This window comes from Chelmon rostratus, chromosome 3 (assembly GCF_017976325.1).
Source record: "Chelmon rostratus isolate fCheRos1 chromosome 3, fCheRos1.pri, whole genome shotgun sequence".
Lineage (NCBI taxonomy): Eukaryota > Metazoa > Chordata > Actinopteri > Chaetodontiformes > Chaetodontidae > Chelmon > Chelmon rostratus.
In genome coordinates this window covers 5015297-5042153 of record NC_055660.1, presented here as the reverse complement: position 1 = coordinate 5042153, position 26857 = coordinate 5015297, and the positions used below count along the sequence as shown (strand labels likewise).

General features: G+C 43.6%; 1 protein-coding gene across 1 annotated transcript; it reads left to right on the top strand.

Moving 5' to 3' along the window:
• Positions 1–1440: 1440 nt before the first annotated feature.
• stox2a (storkhead box 2a) lies at positions 1441–21951 on the top strand. The gene is made up of 4 exons (XM_041933664.1): positions 1441–1917; positions 11985–12137; positions 14544–17082; positions 21200–21951. Exons 1-4 carry the CDS (start codon positions 1578–1580, stop codon positions 21399–21401), a joined length of 3234 nt encoding a protein of 1077 aa, XP_041789598.1. The 5' UTR covers positions 1441–1577; the 3' UTR covers positions 21402–21951.
• The last annotated feature ends 4906 nt before the right edge of the window (positions 21952–26857 follow it).

The window sequence follows — 26857 nt, the reverse complement described above, 5'->3', positions numbered from 1 at the left end:
GAGTTCACCTCTGCAAACACAGTAAAGAGTCTACTTGTGCACTCTTTGCTGAGTGTGAACAGGCAGGATTACTCCAGATTTGGCATGCCGGGAGGTGAGAAGAACTGGGCCGCCAGATCCTGAGGAGCTGCGCCAACTAAAACTTGGCCTCAGAGTCCGTCACTGCCAGCAGACGCACTTTACCTAAACTAGCTTTCACAAACAACAGGCTTCTTAACAACCTGTTGGGTGTACTGAATACAAAGGCTCACAGCTGACACTTACACCACACCTGCATGCACCAATGATATAATGATCTAAATGAGATGTTGATTTAACAAATTGCAACTGAATACAACCACCTGAGTATACACGCATGCATGCACTTCGATATTCTTAACATTGGTGGTGGTAGAGGTCTGACCAGCAGTTAAAAATACCAAAGTATTACATGTAATACCATGTAAGACCGAGAAAAACAGCAAATTGCCACATTTGGCATTTTAATAAAAAATGTCAAAATTACTTTTATCAAGGATTAGATAATTGACGATTAAAACAGATGCTGGGTATTTTTCTGTTGATGGACTGATCAGCGAATCATTGCAGCTCTGCAATCAAGTGTCCATTAATGTGGGGTTGATCTGTAAACTGCACATTGATATGAGTTAATAATATGTGAGTTGTTCCAGTTGGAGGTGCAAATGAGCTAATTATCTGTATTTAGACACCTTTATGTCCCTTGACTTCCACCAATATACAGTATAACCAGTAAATACTTAAGCTACCCCTTTGGTACATTATAATACAGTTCAGAACAGCTGTCCTGTAATAAATACTAGAATCTAAACCTTTGGTTGGGGTGGCGGCTGGTGCATTGAGTTGCAGACGATAATATGCTCGCCCCCTCCATACATTTAAATGAGGTGGATAAAATCATTATTAACATCTTTCAATAAATGCTATATATTATGCACCAACAATAATCTCAGGATGTGGCTGATGGTTAGTCTTCATATGATATTGGTGGGTGGTGATGGTGCTCTTGCCTTAACTTCTGGATGACTGGATGGGAAGATGACGGCTGGACCAGGGACAACCTTTCCTTTGGGGACAATAAAGTTAAAGTTGATATTCTGATGAACCCTGCAGACGTTTCTCTTTTTCTCGTCATATTTGCGTGTTGCTGGGCCAGTTTCTAACAACGAAAATGCTGCTTTTGGTGGTCCACAGAGTGTAAAGCAGAAGTTTACGAGAAGCACCTGAACGCAGCACAAGTCCTCGCCTCTTTTGTCGCTGAAAATAGGCCCTAATACTCTCTGACAGTTGGGTTAGTTGGCTGCAGTGTGCGCCGTGTCAGGTTGCTTATTTCCCTGATTTTACATGGAGCACCTTTATTCCTAACGTCGTGCTGCAGACTCTGGATCAGCGCTCTTTTCTTTTACCCTGTACTCCATTTCTTCAACATGCCTCAACCAGTTCAGATTATCAGGCAGTTTTTGGAAAGAAATGAGGTCTCAACAATGTCGCGCAGTGAATCAAACAGTAGTTTTCTTTGATTTCCATGTGGAGTGAAGTTACCTGTGCCAGACGCGGGAATGGAGAAGCTCCTGCAGGTGGCTCCGCACTCTCTGGCTCTGGTGCTGTCGCAGCTTTGCGCAGACGATCAAGAGGACTATCCTCCATCACCGGCCGCGCTCTCGCTGAAGTTACAGCATCACACCGGCTACGAGGTGTTCGCTAATTTCAAATCCGTCAACATGCAGCATTTCTGGAACAAGGCGCTGACGCACGCTCTGTCCGAGATCTTCTTCCTCGGCTGGATCGACGAGCGCGTGCTGCTGATCCAGGGCAAAGAAGTTCATCTTCAAGTCCTCAGGAACGGGTGGACCAGACGGACCCTAAAGCCTCCACAGGGCTTTGACATCAAGTGCATAGGTGGGTTTGTGTGGCAGAAAGAGTTGGGGTGCATGCGCGCGTAACCATGCCGTGACACTGTGAATGCGAGGTTGCACAGAAGCTCTGCAGGGCTCACAGCGTGGCCCACAGACGGGCTCATCAGAGCAGACTCATCCTGCAGTTATGAAGAAGAGCCACTCAGAGAAAGTAGCACAGGAGAGCAGTAAACACTAACGTTTACAAGAGTGTTGACAGCAGCTTTAACGTGCAGGGGCAATATCAGCCAATTAAAACTGGCAAATCTTGGCCTCCAACCACAGTCTGTCAGAGTGATTCGACTGGATGACATGAATTAAATCATTTAAACTTTAAACTCCTGTGGGCCATGTGCACTTCCATGCATTTCCTCTTGTAGTGTGTTTGTCTGTCCAGAGCTTTAAGCTTGAAACTTGGACTTGACCGTGACTGCTCACACTTCACTCACTCACCCTGAAGACTTGAGCTGACTTGAGACTTGATCGCAAAAACATCCAAGTCTCAGATTTTTGTGTATTATTATAAGAAAAATAAATGCCGCTGCATCAGGGAGGCGTTGCACAGCTGCATGTGTGGAAGGAACTCCAACACTAACACTAACTTCTACTGATATTGTAGTAACACACACAGGGAATGATTTGACTGTGTTTGTGATGAATGAGTTGTCGCTCGTACTGAGGTCCCTCTAAACACAAAAGCTTGATGAAGTATTTGAGGGAAATGTTTGTATGACATGTCAAGGGGAAAAATGAGTAAAATGGGCACAATCCTGCTCAAAAGAAACAAAATTACCTGCCAACAGAACAGCGAGATTAGTGCGGCATAGTGCAGCAAGACTGAAAACAAGTATATATATCTGGATTCAAAGAAATTCAGACTTCAACAAAGCAGGTTTGTACTTGTCAGTTTCGATCAAACAGCTTTATAATTAAGGAAATTCTAGTCTGAAGCTCAGAACCAGTAATAACATCTCAGTCAGAAGTTGTAGTGTCTTATTAAAAAGCTTGAAACAAGTGATCTAACATAAAAAACATAAAAAGTGCCTGGTATGAAGATACATCTTGTCTGTTTCTTTAAGACACTTCATCTCACTTAGATTTAGCTTCTTGCAGTGCAGAGACCTGAAGGGCCTGCCAGAGTCTTGTGACGTGTCCTCAAGGACTCGAGACTTGTGTTGAGTTTTGGTGACTAAGTGGAAGACTCTTCTGTATGCCGTGCAGGGTCTTCATCAGGGTGGTTTCCAGAACGTGTAAAAACACGGCCTACAAGAAGCCTGAATCTAGCCGAGATTTAGATTTGGTCTGACAAGACTCGAGACTGTTTCTCCACCGGTTCAACTGACTCGAGACGTTGGACCAGTAGACCTGAAGTCATTTTGCGCGTCACACCGCTGCTGGTCACTTTCAGCTGCTTCTCTTTGCCCGTGCACTTTCTCGCCGTTTGCCGTTGGCTGTGTTGTTGTCAGACTGCTGCCTTTGATCGTCTGAATACCTGTCTGACAGATTTCCCTGCAGTTTGTGGCTCCTCAGAACTCTGCTGGTTGCTTCATGCTGATTTCCACACCTCTTTAACAGCTGGAAAATGCTGCTGATTGACACTCAACCTATTACCTTTTTTTAAAATTGTGAGTTTGAATAGTTTTCTGCTCCCTCTGTGAGTCGAGGCAGCAGTTCAGCGGACAGGTTGCACGAAACCCATCAAAGCAGGTCTGATGAGAGGAGTTCAGGCAGCATCTCACCTTCTAACCTCAGCTGCTTCGTATCATGTAGACTCACTCATTCAGGTAGAAGGACTTGGGCCCAGTTTGACTCCAGCTGAACATTCCCACACTCATACTCATCTTCTTCTGACAAGGCTGTAACTCATGTATGTGCTGGGACAGGTTTGTACAACTGCAGGCATTGTCAGCAAGTCTAACCGCTGCACTCATCACACTGCCCTCACAACCTTCCCTTATCTGAACGTGTGTGTGTGTGTGTGAAAATGAGAGAGGCGTGCAGCATGTCATAGATCACCTTATTTATGTCTGTTTCACAATAGAGGTTCAGTTTAGAGCATCAGTTCCACAGATTAAAGTAAGATTATCCGCGTTTCCAGCAGTGTTTTCTTGATATTATAGTATAGGTATAGTGTATTTGAACCTGCACTAATCAATATTTTCATATAAACAATGAGTTTGCGTAATGCGAAAGGTGTTGCTGGTAAGGGCAAATATACAGACAGGCACCACCTTTTATAGTTTTGGTTTTACGCCTCAGACTTGTACCATTTTTGTTCACACTCGCCTCTTTCATCAGCCTCATTTTCAGCTGTTTTCGGTGAGAGAGCACTCATAAACCCACCGTACGCTACCTAGCCAGCAGCAAACGGCTGGCGTACCAAGCTAGTGACCAGCAGTGATGAACATAGTGAAGAATTTAGCAGCTAAAGAGGCAGATATTTATCTCAGGTGATGGTGGAGACCAAAAGTAGAGCTAAAAGGAGCGTGAATTTTGGACTTAAATTCATCAGAGGGCCAGAAGCATGTGAGATGTCAGTGTTGTTTGTTTATATAGGTGAAACAGTACCTGCATGCAAATAATTTAAAGCTGCTCTAATAGATATTTTTATAAAAACATTGCATTTAATGAGCATGTGAAAAGTGAAAGGTGTCTCTCGTTGTAACAAACCCGTATAATCATCGCCTGACTGTGCAGCTCCGTCATTTTAGCTCTTTGTTTCAGCTTCATTGATTTTATTCACACGTGTCGCTCTCACCAGCGGCATCTCGGTGCAAACAGGCTGCTGTTCGGCGACACTTCCCTTCCGGGGAAACCTTGCAGTGCGCTCTGGTGTTACAGTATCTGCACATTTTACAGATAGGCTTTTAACTCGAAGCAAACAACTCAGCACAACAACTCCACCTGTGGCACCTGCTGCTAAGGAGCAGCGCTGACCAGACTGCTTTTCACTGAGTGCTCAAACACTTCGTGTAATCAGACGTCCACATTGAGCTGATAGACGCTGATTGTATTGAATTGAAAAGCTTCAAGAGGTTCAGGTCTGTCATAGTCCAAAGGTAAATCTTAACACAGATTGTGATTTTTTGTGTCTGTCTCTCAGACGGAGTGACGTAGCTGCTCTCTCACTACCGAAGCAAACACCGATAAGCTGAGGAATGTTTGTCTTATAGCTAATAACTCACCAGGCTCTATAATGCCAAAACCAACAGAGCTTATATGCTGTTGGTCCAGATGCAGATTAGATGCTGATATATTGTTTGTGCAATATAGATTTTCCACTACCAAACCCATAATCTAGGATATATAATCTAGGATATATACCATAATAACTGGAAGGTTATACAATGCATGTAACAGTGCAGGGGGTTGTCACCACATTACTGGGCGACATAATCAATCTTTAGTTTAATAGTAAACCCATGTGATTTCAACCCGGAGTTAAATTTTAACACTTTTCCCTCTTTGCGATCACCTGAAACAGCTCTAGCATGCAAAGCATTGTTTTATGAATCACTCGGGTAGGTTTGACAGATTTTTTCCCCCTTTTAAGTTCACCCAAAATCCGTAATTGTCTTGTTGTTAATTCTTATGGAGAATGTCCTGCAGCAATGATAACAGTAAGCAGATGGAAACCACCGCAGTATTGATTTTCTCATCAGAAGTGTCAAGACTTTAGTTTGCGAGACAAGTTCAAACAAAGTTCACACAAACTAGGCTGTTCATGAACTATGAATGCAACACACTTTACCTACATACCCCTGTGATACGTGTTTACTCAGACATTAAAGCTGCAGGAAAGCAGGAACGTGAAAATCTGCATTTAAAAGATAAGTGACAGGCAGCACAAGAAAGGCGTTTTGATATCAGATTTTTTACATATAGTGCCTTTACTCATATAAGTGCTACAAGTTTATGTAATGCAGATTATCCCCCAAACTGGCTGAGAGTGTTTGATGAGGGCTGCGAGCCAAAAAGTAGCTGGATTAATACATTTAGACAAAAGTTGTGGATTTTCAGCTATGTGGAAACAAAGCGTTTTTTTTTTTTTTTTTTTAAACTGACAATTCAATCTGATTAACTCAGGGACTTTGTATCCGTTAGCAGGCTATAAACAATGGGCTGGGAGGAGTGTGTGCTCCTAAGGAAGGAAAAGTGGAGCGTTTGTTCAGGAAAACATGTTGCACTGCACCCCCTGCTGCAGCCCAGGTCTCCACTGGCAGGAAAGGGAGGCTCTCAGCAGAGAATGGGGGGAAATGTTAAACGCAGCAGACAGATTTGTTGCGGTATATCTTCATGTCAGATCAGGATGCGTCATGTAGGCTGTTTCTTTTGTCTCTTTATTCAGCGGCAGGCTTGGAGAGCTCACTGAGAAAGGACATGTGTTGTCATGAACGTTCCACCGGAGGGCAGAACACTGGCAAGAATGGCCTGTTTGCAAGGAAGCTCACAAGTGCTTTACTGTCCAACAGCTCAGGACTTCTGCAGGATAGAACTATCAAACTGTTGATTTGTTCATCTAAACACAATGCAGCATCAGACATTAGTGGCTCAGAGTGAAATGTAAGGAAAACTGTTTGATACAGACATTCATCTTCCCCTCAGAATGAATTATAACTGATTATCCTCTGAACCAACCAACCCAGCTGCACTTTGTGTTTACTGCTAATTAGCTCATGGTAACATGCTTGCACACCAATAGTGAACACGGTAAACATTATACTTATACATCAACATGCTAGCATCATCATTGTGAGCATGTTAGCATTTAGCTCTAAGTGCCGTCTTGCTGTGCCTTCACGGAGCCGCGAGCGTGGCTGTCCACTCTGTAGAAAAACAGACTTTTGTCGTATTAACAATCATTTGGTTGTTTTAAAAGGTCGTTATTCGTTTTCACTAGTTTTTTAGTTTTTAGGGGCTCTAGGACCAAACAAAAAATCAAAAACAAGAAAAAAATCTGTAAAATGGGGGAATTTTCATTCAAAATTAGCAAAATTATCCTTAAACAGAACAGGAAAATGTTTTGCTGTCCATCAAACAGCTTTATAATTCTGGAAATTAAAGTTTCAAGCATTAAGCGACTCAGAACCAGTGAGAACATCTCAGGAAGAAGTTGTCTTATCAAGATAGTTAAGGACAAAACAGCTTGAAACAAGGAAAAACTGCCTGGTGAGAAGATGTATCATGTCAGACCCAAAAAACAAGCCTTGATTTTAGACATTTCACTTCCTTAGATTTGGCTTTGGTAAACCTGTGAAGGCCTGCTTTAATAATAAAAACATGATCACACCCAGGGTTTCAACCAAGCATTATTTTCATCATTCATTTATTTTCAGATGATTTTCTCAAGCAGTCAATTCATAGTAGTGCACTTTAGTGCAGAGAGATTCAGTTTCAGATTCAGTCATATATGCCAAATATATGGCAAACAACGGCACCATTGATGAGCTATCAAAGCTGACAAATATCAGACCAATCGGTTAATTGACCAATCGTTCCAACTCCGATCGCCTCTCATTTGGCGCCAGCAGGATTTTCCAGGGGATATCGAGCAAGAATCGAAATGATCGCAGTTGATGTGGATACATGTGCAGGAAATTCCTCGCCACTATCAGGACATCCTGATGTTTTTTTTGTTTGTTTGTTTTTTTTTTCCTTCCAGTTAATGTGATAAACGGACGTCAGCGGCGATGCGGGAGCGTTTTCTGCACGTATGACAGACGCTCAGTCCTCGTCTGTGTGCTGTCTGTCGGCCTCTTTCTCGAATGACTGCCCCTTTAAGGGAACGGCACTCGAAGGTAACAGCTATGAGATCATCGGCTTGCGTCGTCATGGCAACAAAGGCTGTTGCAGCACTACTGAGAAATAAAATGGCTGGCGTGGTGTCGCTCTCCCTCTCCTCCTCCTCCTCCTCCTCCTCCTCACCCCTCCTTCCCTCCCTCTCCTCTTTCTCTTTGGTATCAGTGAACTGGAGCAGATTGGTTGTGACACTGTCCCACCTCCCCCCCTCCACCCGTGCCCCGTCCTGCCCTCTCACTTTGCTCCTTATTCTGTCCCTCCAACTGTCCATTCACACTCCTCACATGTGAGTCAGCAGGAGTCTGCAGCTAGCGGGGGCTGCCACTCCGGACATGATTAAGGTGATGCTTTGGGTTTTTCTTCTTCGTTGACAGCGTAGCTGCTGAAGCAACCGGTGGAAAGCGCCGATGAGGAAGACCAAAAAAAAAAAAAAAATCAGCACCTTTTTAAAATGATTCCCTTCAGCTGTGGCCCCGTCAAGCCTGTAGCTTTGGTCTCACAGTCAGGTGAGGCGCAAAAAAAGAGGGAGGCTGGGGGCTTAAGGGGCCCCTCATCCCTCAAGATACAGAGCTGGTAAGGCAGAGAGGGTGAGGGAACGGGAGAGGAAGTAGGGTGAGGATGGAGATTCAGCCAAAGATTCAGAGCCTGAGCTATTCCCTGGACATCATCTGAGGGCTGAATATTTTTATTTTTTTCTTGTGTGTGTGTGTGTGTGTGTGTGTGTTTCGAGCTGTTGATATTTGCTCTCCTCTCTGCCTTATGTATGTCCTCAATCTCTCTCTCTCTCCCTCCCTCTCTCCCTCTCTCTCTCTTGCATCCTCCCCTCCCCTCCCCTCAGCCTCAATCACCCAGACACAGACGCATGCATGCTCACGCAGAATCGCGCGCAGCAGGCGGATGCGCGCATACACACTTTCTCTCTCTCACACACACACACACTCACACACACACACACACACACACACACACACACACACATACTCACACACCCTTCCTGGAGGTGCTGGGAGCAGCTGCAGCATTAGCGTTGAAAGAGATTTGCCGTTGACTGGAGTTTGCATCCCCCCCCGTTAATGAATGGATGCTACGGCGATAGGCTCGGGAGCTTCTTCCGTTGGATTGCGGGAAACGGTGGATATCTATTCTTGAATTTATTTATTTATTTCTATGCTCTCCATTTTTTTCTCCCCACCCTCTCCTGGTGTGCTGTTGTCGAAAGGACGATGGGGTCTTGTGCTTGATCGGATAAAGATGGAGGTGAACGTGGCGTCTCCGGTGCTTGGCATACTGTTGAGGTTTCACTGCCCGTTGGGGTGAATGGAGCTTTTATTTCAGTTTTTTTTTAAGTGGGCTCTTTTGTTTTCCGGGGATCGGCCGAGCACTCCTGTGGTGAATTGAGCTATTGTCGAGGACTGGGCCTCTCAAGCTTTCAATCTTTGACTATCCATCCATCCCCTCCCTTCCTTCCCCCTTTACCTTCTACTCAAAAGGAACAAGCGGATCCCAAAACCTCCACTGAAATCTCTCCTCGCCGTCCTCCTTGCTTCCAATGCCCCATTTCCCTCATCTCTACCCCTGCCCCCCCACCTCTCTCCTGCTCCCTCCTCCCACATCAGAGCGGCTACGTAATGTGCCTCCCTACGCATGCAAATGGGGATGCTACAAATGGTGGCTGGGACTGATGCCGATGAAAGGGTGATGCCTCGCGCAATCACCTGCACCTCCGCCGCCGCCGCCGCCGCTGCCGTCGCTCCAGATCAGCCTGGGAGAGCCCAGCAGCCGATGACAACCACCCACAGTGCGAACACAGTCGTTTATAGCTTGCTCGTGGATGTAAATGAGACGTGTGTATGTGTGTGAAGGTGCACACTGGTTCCTGCCATGTCTGGTGTGTGATCGCTCTAGCGGGACGTTCTTACTGATGCGGGGGAGGCACTGAGCCTGAGGTTGGTCGACCTCCCCCTGCACACCCCCTCCCCCCCCCTTCCCCACCTCCCTCCTTCCTTCCCCTTCCTCCCCATTCCACCACCCAACCCCCCTTGCCCTCCTTCACCTTATCCCAGAAGCCCCCGGGGGTGAAGGCCACCTGGTAAAGGGGTCACGATGAAGAAGAACCGCAGCAGCAATCTGCGGCGGGCCTGGCCCAGCTCGGAGCTCACCGAACGCCCGCTGGAGCACAATCCCTCCCGTAGTGAGAAAGACATCCGTGTGCAGAAGCAGCATCTTCCTCCCCCTCCTCCTCCTCATTTCTCTCCGTCCCCGCCAAGTTATCGTGCACCAGGTGAGTGTGACACTCCCACCGGCAGAGGCTCCACCCTCGCTCTACGCAGAGCTGCTCGGAGTTAGCAAAGACAGTTTGAATTCGGGGTTCAAAGAGGCCGAAGTTGACAATATTTTCATGTTATCAAGTAGGAAATGCTGACAGCGTCCCCTTTCATTTCTTCTCCACTGTATCAAAGGAGGTTAATTGGAATCAGAAAGGAAGAAACATTTTGAATTATTTAATCTAAAGCTTTCTCTCGTCTTGTGCCTTGTTTCAAAATTCACTAAATCGCATCTCAGTGGGTCCAAATCTCTGCAACTTTCTCACATATTTTCACACATCCTTCATGTTCGCTGACCCACATTCAAACAGAAACGGTCAAACGGCACGAAAAATGTGCATTCGTTAATTCTGCTCTTTCATGATGTATCAGATTCTCCTGAATAGCTGTCGAAGGATGCACAAGTTGCATCACCTTTGCGTCAAATTTTGTGACGGATTCGTATTTTGTGTTTTCTGGGATTACAAAAGGGCCTCTGGGACATTTCACGTCACAAACTCATGAAAATCAAATCCTTTCAACCTCTCTTAATAGAAATATGTGCATGGTTTGCTTCATTGTAAGATGTGCATCCTAAATACTACAACCTCATTCCCTCACCCCTCGGAGATTTGCTCTGTTTATGCCTTTCCAAAAAAGAGTAAAATACTACAAAAGCTCAGGGCAGGGGGAGTGTGGTTTGTGTTTGTTTGTTCTTCACTGGTAGATGCAGCTTTTCTCATGTTTACTAAAAAAAAAGAAAAAAAATGCGTAAAGCCTTGTAAAGCCACATAAAGCTTAAGGGGCTGTGATACTAAGCAGAGATAACGTCATCGTGTTGCTTAACTGACCATTCAGCTGAGTGTGGTGAGGAGGCAGGGCCCTGCGCTGATCTCAGCTCAGCCAAAAGAAGTGCGGACAGCAGATGGTGGCAAAACTTTAAAACAGCGCCCAGTAAGGCCCCATTAATTCTGCTGGTTATCTGCTGAGACTTCCTGTGAGGGTTACAAATGAAATACGGAGGCTCTGGGGCTGCGTCTTCTCCATCGCGTCGCGTGATTCTCAATCGATCACCAGATTTAGGGCAGGGGACGGGGTCAGCCACAGCGCAGATGCTGCAGCGACGGATTCGGCGTGCTGCTTTACGACCTTCCAGCAGGGCAGATGTTTGCTCTCAGAGGGGCTCGAAGCCGGGCCGTCTGGTTGCAGGATGATCTCACTACTCACTCCTGCTGACAGCAAAGCCAGCTTAATTCAACAAAGGCAGCAGAGAATTTCTGTGTGTAAGCTCTGAATGTGGCGCTAAAGTCAGTTATAATTTTGGTAAATTGAAAACGCGTTGCATGTGCAGGTGGAGGTGTGTGTGGGTGAGCATGCACATCTATGTGTATATATATATGTGTGTGTGTGTGCAAATGGATACATGTATGAGTGTATGTTTAGCATGTGTATATACACACATATATATATATATATAGATAGATAGATAGATAGATAGGTGGTTTGGTTGTTGTTCATTTTAATTTAAACCTCCCTTTTTGGGGAACGTTCTGTGTCCAGGTGACACAATTGCATTATTTTTGCAGTCTTTAAAAGAAAGCTTGATAAAAAAGTAATTTAAAAAATCTAATTTGTTGGCTTTGACGTTCTCTAAGCCTCCCCTCTTTTGTTGCTGGATGAATTGAATAACGAGGTCGCAAAGACTCAGGTGATCTGACGCTACGGTTCGGGCCGCTGCAGCAGCTGCCTCGCTTTGCTAACCTGCAAGAAACAGGAGGAACGAGAGGCTGGAAGAAGCACAGAGAGGAGGGGTGGAGCTGTTCCAGCCAGCATGCAAACTGCTGCTGTTTGACCATTACATCATAGCTTCACACGCTGCGCCTGCTGTTCATTCATGATCTCACGGTTGTGCTTGTGCCTCCTCCTCCTCCTCCCCCTCCTCCTCCTCCTCCTCCTCCTCCTCCTGCAGGTGACGTGTCTCCGATCAGTATGTCGCCTATCAGCCAGTCACAGTTCATCCCGCTGGGGGAGATTTTGTGCCTGGCCATCTCTGCTATGAACTCTGCCCACAAGCCTGTCAACCAGGAGGCTCTGGTGGAGCACCTCACTGCCAGCTTCCCAGGTACGCTCCTCTGACCTCCTTCTCAAAGTGGGACTGCACTACAGCATGCAGAAAACGATTTTTGAACACATTATTTGTCATATCTTGCTAGAAAATTTGCAGTTACTGTAAATACTGAGGTAGAAATGGCGATTACGTACGTCTCTGCATGTCAAACCTTGCTTTGTTGTCTTCTGATATGAATATCCTCTCACTACATTTTCCATTTTCACACTTTCATTTTATACACACACCTGACATAAAAGCTAGGTTCAAAGAGCAAAGTAATGATCTATGTAGGCTTTAAACATCTATTGATCTCACCTCAGGGCACATTTCATTGATTAACTGAGAACTGAGATATTTTATCCCGTAATGATCTTTAAAAAAAAAAACACGACGTCACAATGTTTCAACAGGAATATATCTGAAACGATTAGTTATTTCAGCAATTAGTCAAACAACAGAAAATTAATCAGCAGCTGTTTTAATAATCGGTTTAATAGTCAGATGAAAGTGCTGCCAGCTGCTCACGTGAGGATTTGCTGCTTTTTTTCCATCATATGTGATAATAAACAGAATACTTTTGGAATTTGGACAAAATAAGACATTTGTGAAACTATTGTGAACATTTTTCATTATTTTTTGACAACCTTGAATATTAAATTCACAATTACTCCTTAAAAACTGGCTAAAACACAGCCGAACGTCTCCGCCGCTCCTATTTTTGACTCATATACTGTTTTCATTTTTCTTCACAAGTGACACACTGTACATACATATTGTTCATTTCTTACCGTCTCCAAATTGTTGCTACGCTCCTGCATAAAGTTCACAGTGTTGTTTATTGGACTGAATGTGTCTAACATTTTAATAGCATAGCTTCTTTAGTGAAATGTGTAGAACAGTTAAATCCAGGATTACTCTTCACGCTGGTGAAACAAGCCTAGACATGAGTTAAAGCAACCACGTTGTCAATCAAAATTAATTGTTAGCATGTCTTTCAAATCCATCTCTGCTTCTATACAATGCCGGAGTGGAAAGTAGCTGAACTTATATGTTGCATCATTTCTGTGTAAGAAACTAACGCGGGGGTGATGTAATGTCAGGCAACACAAGGCCGTGCTAGACAAAGGTTATGAATCGTGTTCAAAATGGACTATTTTTAATGGTGATTTGGTAATTTGTAGAATGTGAGCTCTTTAGGTGATTGATGGTGTTTTGCATCCTGATTGAATATCCTCAGGAGTAATGTTTAGCTTATTAGCTACCATCGTTTTGACATACAGATTAAATCTTATATCAAGGACATTCCTTAAAACACATGTGGATTTGTATGGCCTGATTTAAGTCATGTCATGTAAACCTCCTAGAATTTGTAAAAGACGTGCAAAAAAAAAAGCATGAGGTCATTTTCATCGTTTTCTAGAGTTTAATAATAAAAATATCATTTTCGTAACAGCAAACAGCTGTTAAAACTCTGATGTACACACCAGTGGGTCTGTCCACAGTGCAAATTCACGTTGTGAGCAAGATTCAAACCAACACCAGTTTAGTTTCCATTAAAGTTAGATCATAATGATACCAAAGATACTTAAAATATTAAACAATATCTCTATTGTAATAGTGCTCTGTTCATATAGCACTTTTCTTAACAATGTTACAAAATGCTTCACAAAATGATAAAAGCAGTAATAAATGATCAATAAATCAAAAAAAGGATGAAAGAATGTTTTAAGAAGATTTAACAGCCTGATGACAGCAGGTTAGTCATTCCAGAGTACACGAACGTCACAGAGCTTGAAGGAAATGCTGGAATGAGGAGATGTAGAATATACGCAGGCTGTTAAACTATCAACTGCGTTCGACTTTGTTTTTAATTTGATGGAGAAAAAGGTTCAAAAACAGCACTTCAGTGTAGAATGTCTCAATAATTAGTTATTAGTTACATTTTTAACAATTTTGTGTTCAATCACGCTCTGAAAAAATGGAGAAAAACCTCTCATCACTGTCACCCAGTCCCATATTTCACTGCTTATCTTTTTCCCATGTTTAATCTGACTGATGTGATATATCACATTTAGATTTTAATTGATGTGTAAACTTGCACTTAGTGACTGAAGCATCATGCAAATAACACATTTTATTCATATTAAAGTCGTCCTCATTATTGTATGTCTCCGTGACAAGCTCAGGTTATTTTGTCTGTTTTTTCAGACCTCACAATGATTTTCTTATAGCAGTTCTCACATTGTGACAAACAAAAGAAATCTTTGAAGACCTTTAATGTGTTTATTTTGATTAGTTCTCGGTCTCTAAGTTGTGCCCGTGCTCCATCAAGATGTTCAAAATGTCCTGTGTTTTAACAGTTTTGATATAGATAACATTTTTTTTGTGAAATTTATAAACTTTGTCTGTTTTCTGCAGGTGTGCCTACACCCAGCTCAGAGGTTCTGCGACATACCCTGAACATGCTGGTGCGAGAGAGGAAGATCTACCCAACTCCAGAGGGCTACTTCATTGTCACCCCCCAGACCTACTTTATCACTCCCTCCCTCATCAGAACCAACAACAAGTGGTACCACCTGGATGATCGGCTGCCGGAGCGCCAACCGCAACAGTCGCAGCAGCAGCAACAGCAGCAGCAGCAGCAACCTCAGCAATGCACTTCGCCTCAGTCTGGCAACGTCACACCATCCACACCTGGCTGCCTGAGAGAGAGGCCGCCTCGCAAGAATCACAGTGACTCATACAACTCCTACCGCGAAGACACGTCCAGACTTCACACCTCTGCGCTCCAAACTAAGTCACCAAAGGAGCACAGGGGAGATTCTTATCAAAATAAGCCGCCCAAGGAACACCACAGCGGGGAACCTCCGCCAAGCACGTCAGCCAAGGAGCACCGAGGAGAACCGCCGTCATACCCGTATCCCCCTCTTCCCACTTCCCCTCCTGCCCAGCAACCGCCGCCTCAAGATCCCGCTGATAAGAGCAAAAGCATCGCTTCTTTCCCTTATAAAACTGACACTCTGACCAAAAAGAAAGAAGGAGGTGGTGGCAGCGGAAGTGGCGAGAAGCAATCCAAAAGGTTCGGTCTCAGGCTCTTCAGGCTGAGTTTCAAGAAGGACAAAATGAGGCAGCTGGCCACCTTCTCAGCCCAGTTCCCCCCAGAGGAGTGGCCTCTTCGCGACGAGGACGTGCCAACCACGCCCATTCCCCGTGAGGTGGAGATGGAGATAATCCGCCGAATCAACCCCGACTTAACAGTGGAGAACGTGGCACGGCACACGGCTGTGATGAAGAGGCTAGAGGAAGAGCGTTCGCAGAAGAACAAGGCGGGGTCTTCGGCCCAGCACAGTGCACGCAGCAGGAGAGGGAGGGGACACAGGAGGGCCCCACACGGTAAGTCCCGCTCACACAGCAAGCCCCGAACTTCCAGGGGAGACCCGTCTGAGGGTTCGAACTGGGACCTTTTGTTCATGGAAAGGGATTACCGCTTCTTTAGCCACTCGTTAGTTCGCTCACCTCGGGAGGCCATGTACACCTTGGAACGCAGGCGAAGTGGAGGCGCAACATACCTGGTCCACAGCAACCCCAACATTACTGAATCGTACTGCCCAGTTACCCCTGAGTGGGACGTATCCGGGGAGCTTGCCAAGAGGCGGACCGAGATGCCCTTCCCCGAGCCATCGCGTGGGACGTGCCAGTCCAGAGTGCAAAGAAGTCACAGTCACAATCAGGACAGGAAGTCGCGCCACGAGAGGTCAGATCAAGCTAAGGAACGCTCTCGGTCCATGGACAACTCGCTCAAGGGCCCATCGCTGGGGGCGCCAGAAGACTTTGAACCCAGTCTGGAGGAGCGTAGTCATTACTACACTGATGACGGCACCCTGCGCGCCACGCAGAAGTCCTCCCACTACTCAAGGATCATGTTCTCTGCTGCTAAGTTCCACTCGGACTTTAATGTGCCTGATTTGGGGAAAGGGAGTTTGGACGAGTCAAGGATCCGGAGTACGATGGAGAGGAACAAAAGCAGAGACAGCTTGCCAACGTACAATGAGCTAATGGGACTTTCTCCTAAGCCCTCAACAGATGAGTACTTCCAGTGCAATACGTCAAATGAAACAATCCTAACTGCCCCTTCGCCTCAGGCAAAATCAGAATATGACACATTAACCTCATCAGGGGGACTCCGAAAGGGCTCTCCGGCTGACCGCCAAACGCCTCACCTCACCTCTCCTCACACAATGGAGTACAAAGAGGACTTGTCGGCAGCAAAGGGACAGAACGGCTCAGTGCGACTGACGCCAAGCCAGACGCCAGAGCCGGTGCAAAATGCCCGTTTGACGCCGCACCAACACAACGTAGATCCCGGAGGGGGAGGAGGCGGCATGGTGATCAAGAGGAAAGAGATCTTCAGCAAGGACACTTTGTTCAAACCTCCACACAATGCCTTGTCCACAGGCTACGTGGACAGCAGCTACACCAAGTCCGGCACATTGCGGAAAGCCTCACATGCCAAATCAACAGAGGCCCTTGACAATCCTGAGCCCCAGCAGCCTTCCAATTCAGCCACTTCCTCAGCGTCACCTGCAGTTTTACAGGGCTGCTTAGAGCCAACAGTCCCCTCCGCCTCCTTTGACTATTATAATGTATCAGATGACGAGGAAGAGGAAGAGGCAGAGGAGGACTCGCACAAAGAGTTGGCGAAGGCAGAGGACAACAAAGACCATGGGGAAGGGGGTGGTAACGGTGGAGGCAGTGGTGGTGGCGGGGAGGGAACCATGCAGTGGTTACTGGAGCGGGAGAAGGACCATGATCTGCAGCGGAAACTGGAGACCAATCTGACCTTACTCAGCCCCAAGGAGACGGAGAACAGCAGCAGCCAGAAGTCGGCCCACTCTGCCCGTTTGGACAGCATGGACAGCAGCAGCGTCACGGTGGACAGTGGATTCAACTCCCCCAGGTATGTGCTTAAATGAACTGTGCATGTGTGTTATCAAATGTGGGAGGCAAACTCAAGTACAACACAGTGGGATGTAAAATATCTCCTAACAGCTGCATCGCTGTAAAACCAGATATTGATGTATTTATGGCAGTATTTACAGAATATAATCTATATAAAATAAAAGTCCCTCAAAATTAGAATAAAAACCTAACTAAAGGTCAACTTACTAGCTCTTTTGGAGCCTCGAGTTGCATCTCAGTTGTCCTCAGCGAACGGAGTTTGCTCAGTTGTCAGTCACATGACCTAAGTGTGGCACTTTGGTCATGTGATCACCTATTATTACTATTATTATTGTTATCATGCACTGTCATGAATGTAAACTGTAGCAGGTTGATAGATAGAAAGGCACCCACATTCATGCATTCACAGTCAAATTCAGGTCTTGACTTTGTGCCTACACTCAGTGGCCACTTTATTAGGTACACCTGCACAGTGTAATTCAATCCTGCCCTGCCATAACCTCTACCTCTAACAAGCTCATGAACTTTTGGGTGGCATCCTCAGAAATGTTGAAATGAATTAAATGAAATGATTATTATTGAGGTTTGATCGCATTAGACTGCATATGTGTACCTAATAAAGTGGAGACAGAGTACATATCCATACTATTTTTACTGTTTTAGAAGCAGCTCTTAGTGAAATAGTGTGTCAGTGGTGCTATTTAACCAGATAAAATATTAGTTTAACTATCAGAAGGACCAGTTTCCTGCTATAAGAACAGTCGAGTAACATTTCAGAGTGGATTCCTCTCATAACTACACAGATGTTTTTTTGCAGTGGATACAGATTGTCGATCACCTTTAGGCTGCGTCGGCAAACAAACAGCCAATTTCAATTTGTTTGTTTTTGTTACAGCAGCTGGTAAAACAGTCAGGTCAGTTTGACAGCTTTGTAGTGGACTGGGATCTCCACCAGGTGGCAGCATAAGCTAGGCTAGAAATGCTGTGTGACTGCACAGTATGAAGAACCACAAAAAGTCAATCTTGCTGGTTTCTTATTCTGTTCACAACATGCTTTTATTTAGTCATTTAGCAGAGCCACGCAAAGAACTCAAAGGAACAATGAACAAGAAGCCTACAGTAATTCTGAGACAACTGAAATACACAATTCCTCCTCTGCAGGAGTGGGAGTGCAGTTAAAGTGAGGTGTTAGCAAAACAGAGTATCTACAGAGTACCTCAAAACTTATAATAACACTCGTGGGAAAGGTGGGTAGTCGCTGATACCCCCCATGCCCGCCATCGGCGACCAGAAAGCATATTTTACTGAATATTGGATGATAACGATCAGTAGACTGATCTGGGCAACTTCGGGGTTAGCTCACACACACTTCAGTTTAATAAATATTGTGCACAGATTCTTACCTCTTTTATTACAATGTTCTGTCGGTTTGTGTATGAATAACTGGAATGGTATTTTAGGCAGCGTGGAGATTCACACAGCCGTGACACTGCAGTGTCATTGTTGTATTTCCTTCATCCTGATGGCAACAAAAGGCAGACGACCCTTTGAAAGTGACTGTAATAGAAACAGATTATATATAAAAATAAATGAGTGTTTCTTTGTTTCAGCTTCAGACGAAGCAGACAGTAATGGTGCTAACGGGAACCTAATTAATAAACACATGATATGTATGTTTAAAAAAAACAAATAACAAAAGGATGGAAAGCATTAACGTGAGATGAATAGTTTCAACTTCAGATAAAGGCTGCAAACATCTCTTTATCAGACAAACCAGTGCGCTAGCTAGCAGGCTAATCCTCCTCCCTGAGTGAAACATGAGCACAGTGCAGCAGTTTAATATCAGTGAATCACTTGTGAATCATCTAAACACAGTTTAGCGGACAGCTACAAGGGCGATTCCACCACTTTAATATTGCACCTCCATGAATAATAAAACAAAGCAGCAGAGGACGAGATACCCTCACTTTTATTGTCCAGTGTGGGGTGAAGCTCCAAAAACGCTTCCCATGATGCAACTCAGTCTGACGGTAGACCTGCTACACGTTTCAAACCCTCGACTCTCAAACTCTCTTGCTAACACAAGCTTTCTGTCAAATGTGTGAAGTCTCATTCGGAGAAGAAATGAAAAATAAGATAAAGCTGATGACTTCAACTGTTTTCACAGGCTGAGCTTCACGGAATGTCCCTTTAATGCAAACACTATGTATGTAGTCATTGTACTATTTAGACCAGGCATGTCAAACTCATTCCATAAAGGGCCGTGTGGCTGCAGGTTTTTGTTCCAACCAAGGAGGAGCACACCAGGCCAACCAATCAACATCAAGGGATCACTTAGTTATCAGCTGAAGACTGAGATCAGCTGATTAATTGATTCCAGCCAGGTGTGCTCCTCCTTGGTTGGAAGGGAAACCTGCAGCCACACGGCCCTTTATGGAATGAGTTTGACATGCCTGATTTAGACAGAAGTATTGGTCTTAAATACATGAGGAATAAATAATGTAGGATTAGGGATTGTGTGTATGTAACACACACTATAGAACATGAGCCACATATTTATAATCTATTATATTAATATGATTTCATTAACTGTCGACTTAAACTGGTTAAAGGTTCTATTTTACAGTTGCTTTTTTCTGTATTTTTTATGTCTTTTTCAGGATGAATGACATAAAAAAAGAACTAGGCTGAACTTTTTCTTTAATGAAGGAACCTTTTCTCCGTCCTGGAGGGAATTTGCTCTTTTTATTAATCTCATTAACTACAATTTATCAGCTTTTTCTCCCAGTCTGCAACTTTAAAGCAGTTTCAACTGTACTTTTTGTGGAGCTGAAGTCTGCAACCCTGTTTCCAAACAAGTTTGGACATTGTGTAAAATGCAAATAGAAACAGAATGGGATCATTTGCAAAACACTGAAACTCCACATTTAATTGAAAATAGCACAAAGAAAACATAAGAAATTTTGAAACAGGGATTTAATTGTTTTTTGAAAATGAATCTTCATTTAGAATTTGATGCCAGCAACACGTTTCAGAAAAGTTTGGACAGGTTCATGTTTGCTGTAATGTTGAAAGAGGGGGACAAGTCTGGACTGCAGGCAGGTCAGCTTAGCAGCTTTAGCATCTTTCACTACAGATGCTGGAAAACGTGCAGAATGTGGTTTGACGCTGTCCTGCTGAAATAAGCGAGGCCTTCCCTGTAAAAGACGTCGTCTACTTAGCCGCATGTTGCTCCAAAACCTGATTATCTGCTTCAGCATTAATGGAGCCACACTTTCAGTTTCCCACTTCGTCTCAGTCCATCTTCAATGAGCTCGGGACCAGAGACGGCGGCGGCGTTTCTGGATCTGGTTTATATTCGGTTTCCTCTTTGCATGGTAGGGTTTCAGATTGTATTTGCGGCTGCAGCGATGAACTGATGACGGTTTCTGGAAGTGTTACTGAGCACCCGCAGCAAGTCCACTACAGAATCAGGTCTGTTTTCAATGCAGAGCCGTCTGAGGGCCTGAAAATCACAGCCACACAGTATCGGTTTGCAGCCTTGTCCCCTGCGTGCAGAGATTTCTTCAGATTCTCTCAATCTTTTAATGACATTTTGTGCTGTAGACAAATTCTCTGCAGTTTCATGTTGGGAAACATTGTTCTTAAATTGTTGCACTAATTGGCAGCGCAGTGTGTCACAGAGTGGTGAACCCCTCCCCATCCTCAGAAAGACTGAGCCTCTCTGGGAGGCTCTTTTTATACCCAGTCATGTTACTCACCTGTTGCCAGTTAACCTGATTACCTGTGAGATGTTCCACCAGGTGTTTTCTTTTAGCTCTTCACAGCTCTTTCAGTCTTTTGTTGCTTCTGTCCAAACTTTTTTGAAACGTGTTTCTGCATCAAATTTTAAATGAGGAGTAAATTTCAAAAGACAATGAAGTTTCTCTGTTTCAACATTTGATATGCTGTTTTTGTGCTACTTTCAGTTAAATATGGAGTTTCAGTGTTTCACATTCTGGTTCTGTTGACGTTTTAAACGCCGCTGCAACTTTTGGGAACAGAGCGCAGACTCCAGCTCGGGCGTTTTAATCCACCGTGTATTTTGACTTGACTTCCTGTCGTCTCTTGCGCAGGACGCGTGAAAGCCTTGCATCCAACACATCCAGCATCGTGGAAAGCAATAGGCGGCAGAACCCGGCGCTGAGCCCCGGCCACATCGGCACCAGTAGTATCGGACTGCCGTTCAGCTTTCGCGCCATCCCAGAGCCCCCCACCACACAGCCTGAGAAACTCCAGAAGTCATCGAACTGCCTGGCCTCCATCACCAGCGTCTGACAGGCAGCACGGACTGAGACCGTGGAGGTGGTGGAGGAGAGAGGGAGCGAGGCGTTTTCACCATTTCCACCCTCGCTTTCCTCAACCAATACACACACATAAACACATGCACACACACACATCTTCAGACTCCTGAGAATCCATTTACTGGGACTGTTACAAAAACAGGCATGGCTTCAAGAGACTGTTCCCACAGCTTCAAGAACTTTACTGCAAAAAAGAGAAGAAAAACTACAGAATATCAAGACCACTGTAGGTGGAGAAACCTACCGGAACTACTTTGATTTTGGTGACATGGACTCTAGTTTGGCTTATATCAAGATTCTTGACTATTGGTATTGGAAAGTAGTAGACTATAGGATTCAAGTTACATTTGGAAATATCGAAAACTTTTTATATTACTTAACAATACATGTCCAATTAAATGTTCTCCTTCCTGAAATAGCGTCAAGTTCTTCAGGACGATTCACTGTATCAGCACAATGTCGAGACAATAAAAGTTGATCATGAGAACAACGAATGAAAGATATTAAAAACATAAATCAGCTCAGATTTGTGTACCGCAATGCAAATGATGTATGTATACTCGATACTTTTGATATCCTAATTATTATAATGGTGGTATTAAAGATGCTATGTGACCAAAAAAGGCGTTTTTGGACGAAGTGAGCTGCACCCCCACCCTCACGTGCACATGACAGAACATCGCAGGTGTTTCACAAAACAAGCTCGACGCGAGGCTCGTTTAGTGTCCGATCCGGGGCTTTCGGTCATATCACATGAGCTTCTTCGGGAGAAGTTTGTCAGGGAGTTCAGGGATGTTCAAATGTCCAATTTTATTGAGCAATTTAAGATTGTTTCATGTCCATGTTAGCTCAAAAGTTGAGTTTGATAATTTATTATTGGCCTTGGAAAAAGCAGTTGACAAAACAGTCTTACCACAAGTTCCATGTGTAGCTGTTCTGGACCTTTCAGTCACATCACATGATCTTCCTCTGCAGGTGGAGTTTGCCCAGTTTTCATTAAAGTGTTTAGTCAACTTCTGTTTCAAAGCAAAGTTAAGAGTGAACCTTTCAGTGTGGAGTCTCAGGTGTGGTGTTAATGTAAAAATGGTTTTCTCTCCTCCCAAAAACACTGCAGACATGGTGCATTGTGGGAACTGGAAGAATGAGCAGTCACGGACACAGCAGTCAAGGATGTTAAAAAACTTCAAATGGTCATTTCATCCAGATGTCATTTTATCTTTCTAATAGATAATAGTTTCTAATGAAAACAGAGTCAGTTAATTGATTAGTCAATCGGCATAAATTAATCAGCAGCTGTTCTGATTATTGATTAATCTTAAGCAAAAATAGCAAAAAATTGCTTGTTTCATCTTTTCAAATGTGAATATTTTCTGCTTTTCTTAGTTGGCAATAACAGTAAACAGACCATTTGATTAATGGAGAAAATAATGAAAATAAGCACACGCGGTGCACTGTGGGAATTGTAGGCAGAATGAGTATTTGCGTGAGTGCAGTTTATACAACTGAAGCAGACTCGACAGCGTTGGGTGTGGGACGGACAAGTTTAATGGTCCAATGAGTTAAACCTGATTTCATCTTCTGTTTTCATTCAAGAAAATAGTTCCTGCTGACCTGTTGACTGTAGGATTTGGGGCATAATTGAAAGAAAGCAGAATATCTTTTTCTAGAAAGCGATAATTTTAGAGCTGAAATGATCAGTCAATTGACAGGAAATTAATCAGCAGCTATTTTGATAATCTGTTAATAGTTCTGAGCTATTTTTCAAGCAAAAATTGCGACAAATTTCCTGCTTCCAGCTTCTAAACCGTGATGATTTGTGCTTTTCTTTGTCGTCTATGTAAGCAAACTGCATTACCTTTGTTTTTTGAACGGACAAAGACAGAAATCTGAATATGAAGCCATGTCTTCAGGGAAACTACAATGTTCTACTATGTTTCAACAGTTTATGGACAGAACGCAGAATTGATTTATTGTGAAAACAACCAGCAGAATAATTGATAATGAAAATAACTAATTGCAGTTCTAAATAATTTTGTAATTTTTCAATGCAAGTCCAGAAAATAGCGGTGTGCTCATTGGGTACGTTTTCCTTTAAAGTTGCTGCTCTTAACTTTAGGCACTGACTTTTGTAGAGCAAGACCAACGTGATATTTCTAATAAGCCTTTATAGGTTTATTATAAATTCCACATTGTCCCCGCTGCTTTATGCACAAGTACCTGAAGCTTACTTTTTTCATATCAGTGCTTTAACAAACCACTAAACTAAATTCCATTCAGCTTGCTAAACTCTATGCAGGGGTAGACACTATTAGAATTAAATGAGAAAAGCTATTTTTTCTCTAATTTGGGTGAAGTGGTCACCTGCAGCAGTCTGCCTGCAGTTCTGTGGATGAACTGTAGATGGAGCCAAAGTTGAACACTGGAGTAGATTTAACACACTGCTGCAGCTTTAGAGGGTCAGACAAACACTGTGAAACTACAGGCTGATCAAGTCATACTAATACAATATATGGTGTTAATTCAGCATGAATGTAGACCATGAATACACAGAGACTTGCTCTGATTATATAAGTTCAATTTAAAAGTACCCTCTCACCTTAAAAAAGCCATTTATGAGTTAAACACGTTCGATCAATGTTCTGAATCCATCTCAGAGAAGGTCGGACTATCATGAAAAACCTACAGCGACTAATGTTAAGAAAAAACATGAAAATATGTTGACTTTTAGGTGAAACAGTTGAACCATTTCAGAGCACTGACCTTAGAAAAGCTCAGACTGAACGCCCTCTAGTGGTGAACTGGTTGTACAACAGTGGCAGCAAACAGCTGGAGGTGTGTGCTGCACCAAACGTGTGACAACTCAAGCTCACCTAACTGATCCTGTAAAGGTAAGTGGCTAATCCTCAAGATACCACCAAGCTGTTGTGTTCGAAATGGGTCAAAAGTAAATGTTCATTTATGTACAGCAACATTAGTACTGGACTAAAATGATCAAAGATGCATATTGAAAGTTTCTATGATTTCATTAATAATTAGAAATCTTCTCACTCTAGTGCTTCACTGGTTGTGTCATACTGAAACAGAGGCAGCACCTACAATGTGGTAAACTATGGAGTTTCAGATGGAGTCTGGAAGGTGAGTAATTACAAACTTTTTTAGTGTTTAAGTGTAATCAGTTTATGAATCAACACATTCAAAAATGAGAAATTTTAGGAATTAAATTTGCATGAAAAACGACCTGATTGATCAGCTGCTCTGTGTTGGAAGGAATCATGTGGGGTCAGAGGTCATCGGCTGAACAGTCACACCTCCTGTTGTTGCTCACCATTTAACTTCCAGCTGGCACACAGATGGCATTTCTTTTAGCTTTTATAGCGTTTGCACATATTTTTAAAGCTAAAAACAAATGAATTGTGTGCTGGAATATGATTGGAAGACTAATAATGTGAATGTCAAAAAATAATCTTCCTAAAGATCAGTAATGAACAAGACACATCTTATTTGTGTAATTCATACAAAAGCCTTCATGTGAGAACTTGGAAGGAAGATTTAACCTTTAGACTGAGGTCGGCTAGCTGTTTCCCTCTGTTTCCAGTCTTTATGCTAAGCTAAGCCAGCCGGCTACTTGCTGTAGCTTCATATTTAGCATACGGACATGAGAAGAAAGTAAATATGCATATCAATCTATAACCTGAATCTAATTTACCACTGAAAGAGTCTATACTGACTCACTCGAACACATCAACATGGCTGGAGAAGCAGAATAATAGTGACAGACAGGAAACAGAAGTTAGTCTAACAAAAACACTCGAATGGGCTTTAAGGTTTCTTTAGGGTAGCTTCTTTTACTACACATTTGCCATGGACTATGACTGGGAAAGTGAGTAATAAATTACAACAGACCATTAAATACCATCAGAGGCCCTTTCAGAATATAATCATCACGTGAAAGAAAACACTTGAATATAATCACCACAAAGAGAAAATGCCAGGATTTGATTGGCGGATCGATATTTGGCACTCGGGACAGTACTCGTCGTCTCGTCTAAGCAGGTCCAAAAAAAAAAAAAAAAAAGTCATTCACAAAACGCAGCAATAATCCATGAAACACAGATAGTTTTTACCTGTGTGTATTTTAATGACTGATGCAGAGGACGTCATGACAGTGTCTCTGAACTACAGACACAGAGGTGGGATGATGAAACAAAACCTACAGCGGGTCAGGGTCACCTGGAGCTTGGCACGTACAGCAATGAATGATTCAACTTAAAAACATCCAGTTTACAGACATACATACACATTATTTCTCTATAATCTCCTAGAACACACACTTACACGTTTGCATTGAACACAGAGAGGATGCAGCCTGCGTGCACCTTGATGTTCCTTCATTTCGCAGCACTTTGCTCTCCACACACTCCGAACACGCAGAAGGGTGTGTTTTCCTGTATTTGTGGACGTGTAAGCGCCTGTGTGTGTGTGTGTATCTGAGAGCGGCTACAAAAATGACACACGAACACACATGCACCATTGACACTCTATCTCACACACAGACTACATTTCCCATGTTTTTTTTGTTTCTTTGTTTTTACAATAGGACCCATTCAAGATCTCCAAACAAATGAAACACGCTGCCGAAAAACCTTGCAGACACTCCGCCGACACAAGACACCCGTGCAAGAGCATAGGAGCGACCTCCGATAGCATACGTTTTGGTTCTAAGGCAATGTTGTAGTTCCACAGGACTAGTGCTGTTGATGCAGTGTGCTGTTTGCACGCTGACTGCATCTCCTACCGAAACCTTTACTTCCATCCGCAGTCGTTCAGAGTATTTTTATTTTTAGCACCATGGGAATCTCTCCTTCAATCAGAGTCGTGTCACTCCGAGAGACAGCTGTGAAAATATTCCCTTCCGATATCCACTGGAAAAAAAAAAAAAAAAGATCTTTTCTGGGGGGGTTGAGGTGGAAACTGGAAACATCCATGAAAGTTTGTTACAAGATGGTGCAAAACTGAAAAAAACAACAACAAAAAAAACAGCGTGGATGCACACAACATAAAGCAAGGCTTAACATTAACATCACAGATCATTTGGAAATTCTCCATTTGCATTTTTATTTTTTCCCATTCCAACGATGGTCGTCTGCATAAGCTTTTAAGCAAAAGGGCAAATGGCGCACGGCAGCCTTTCGGTTCTGTTCTTTTCTCTGTACACACAGACACACATACAGTAAACACAATGGGTTTTACAATAAGACGTGAAATAAAACCGTCTGCAGCCGTTCTGAGCTGGGTTGAGAGAGACCAGTTCCCAGGCATCAAAGGCAATAAAAATGTCTCCTCAGAGTTTCGGTTGGTGGGGGTATGAGCAGCCGTCTGATCACAGTAAGTCGCACAGTTCAAGGAGTCAGAAAAGACTAAAACTCCCTC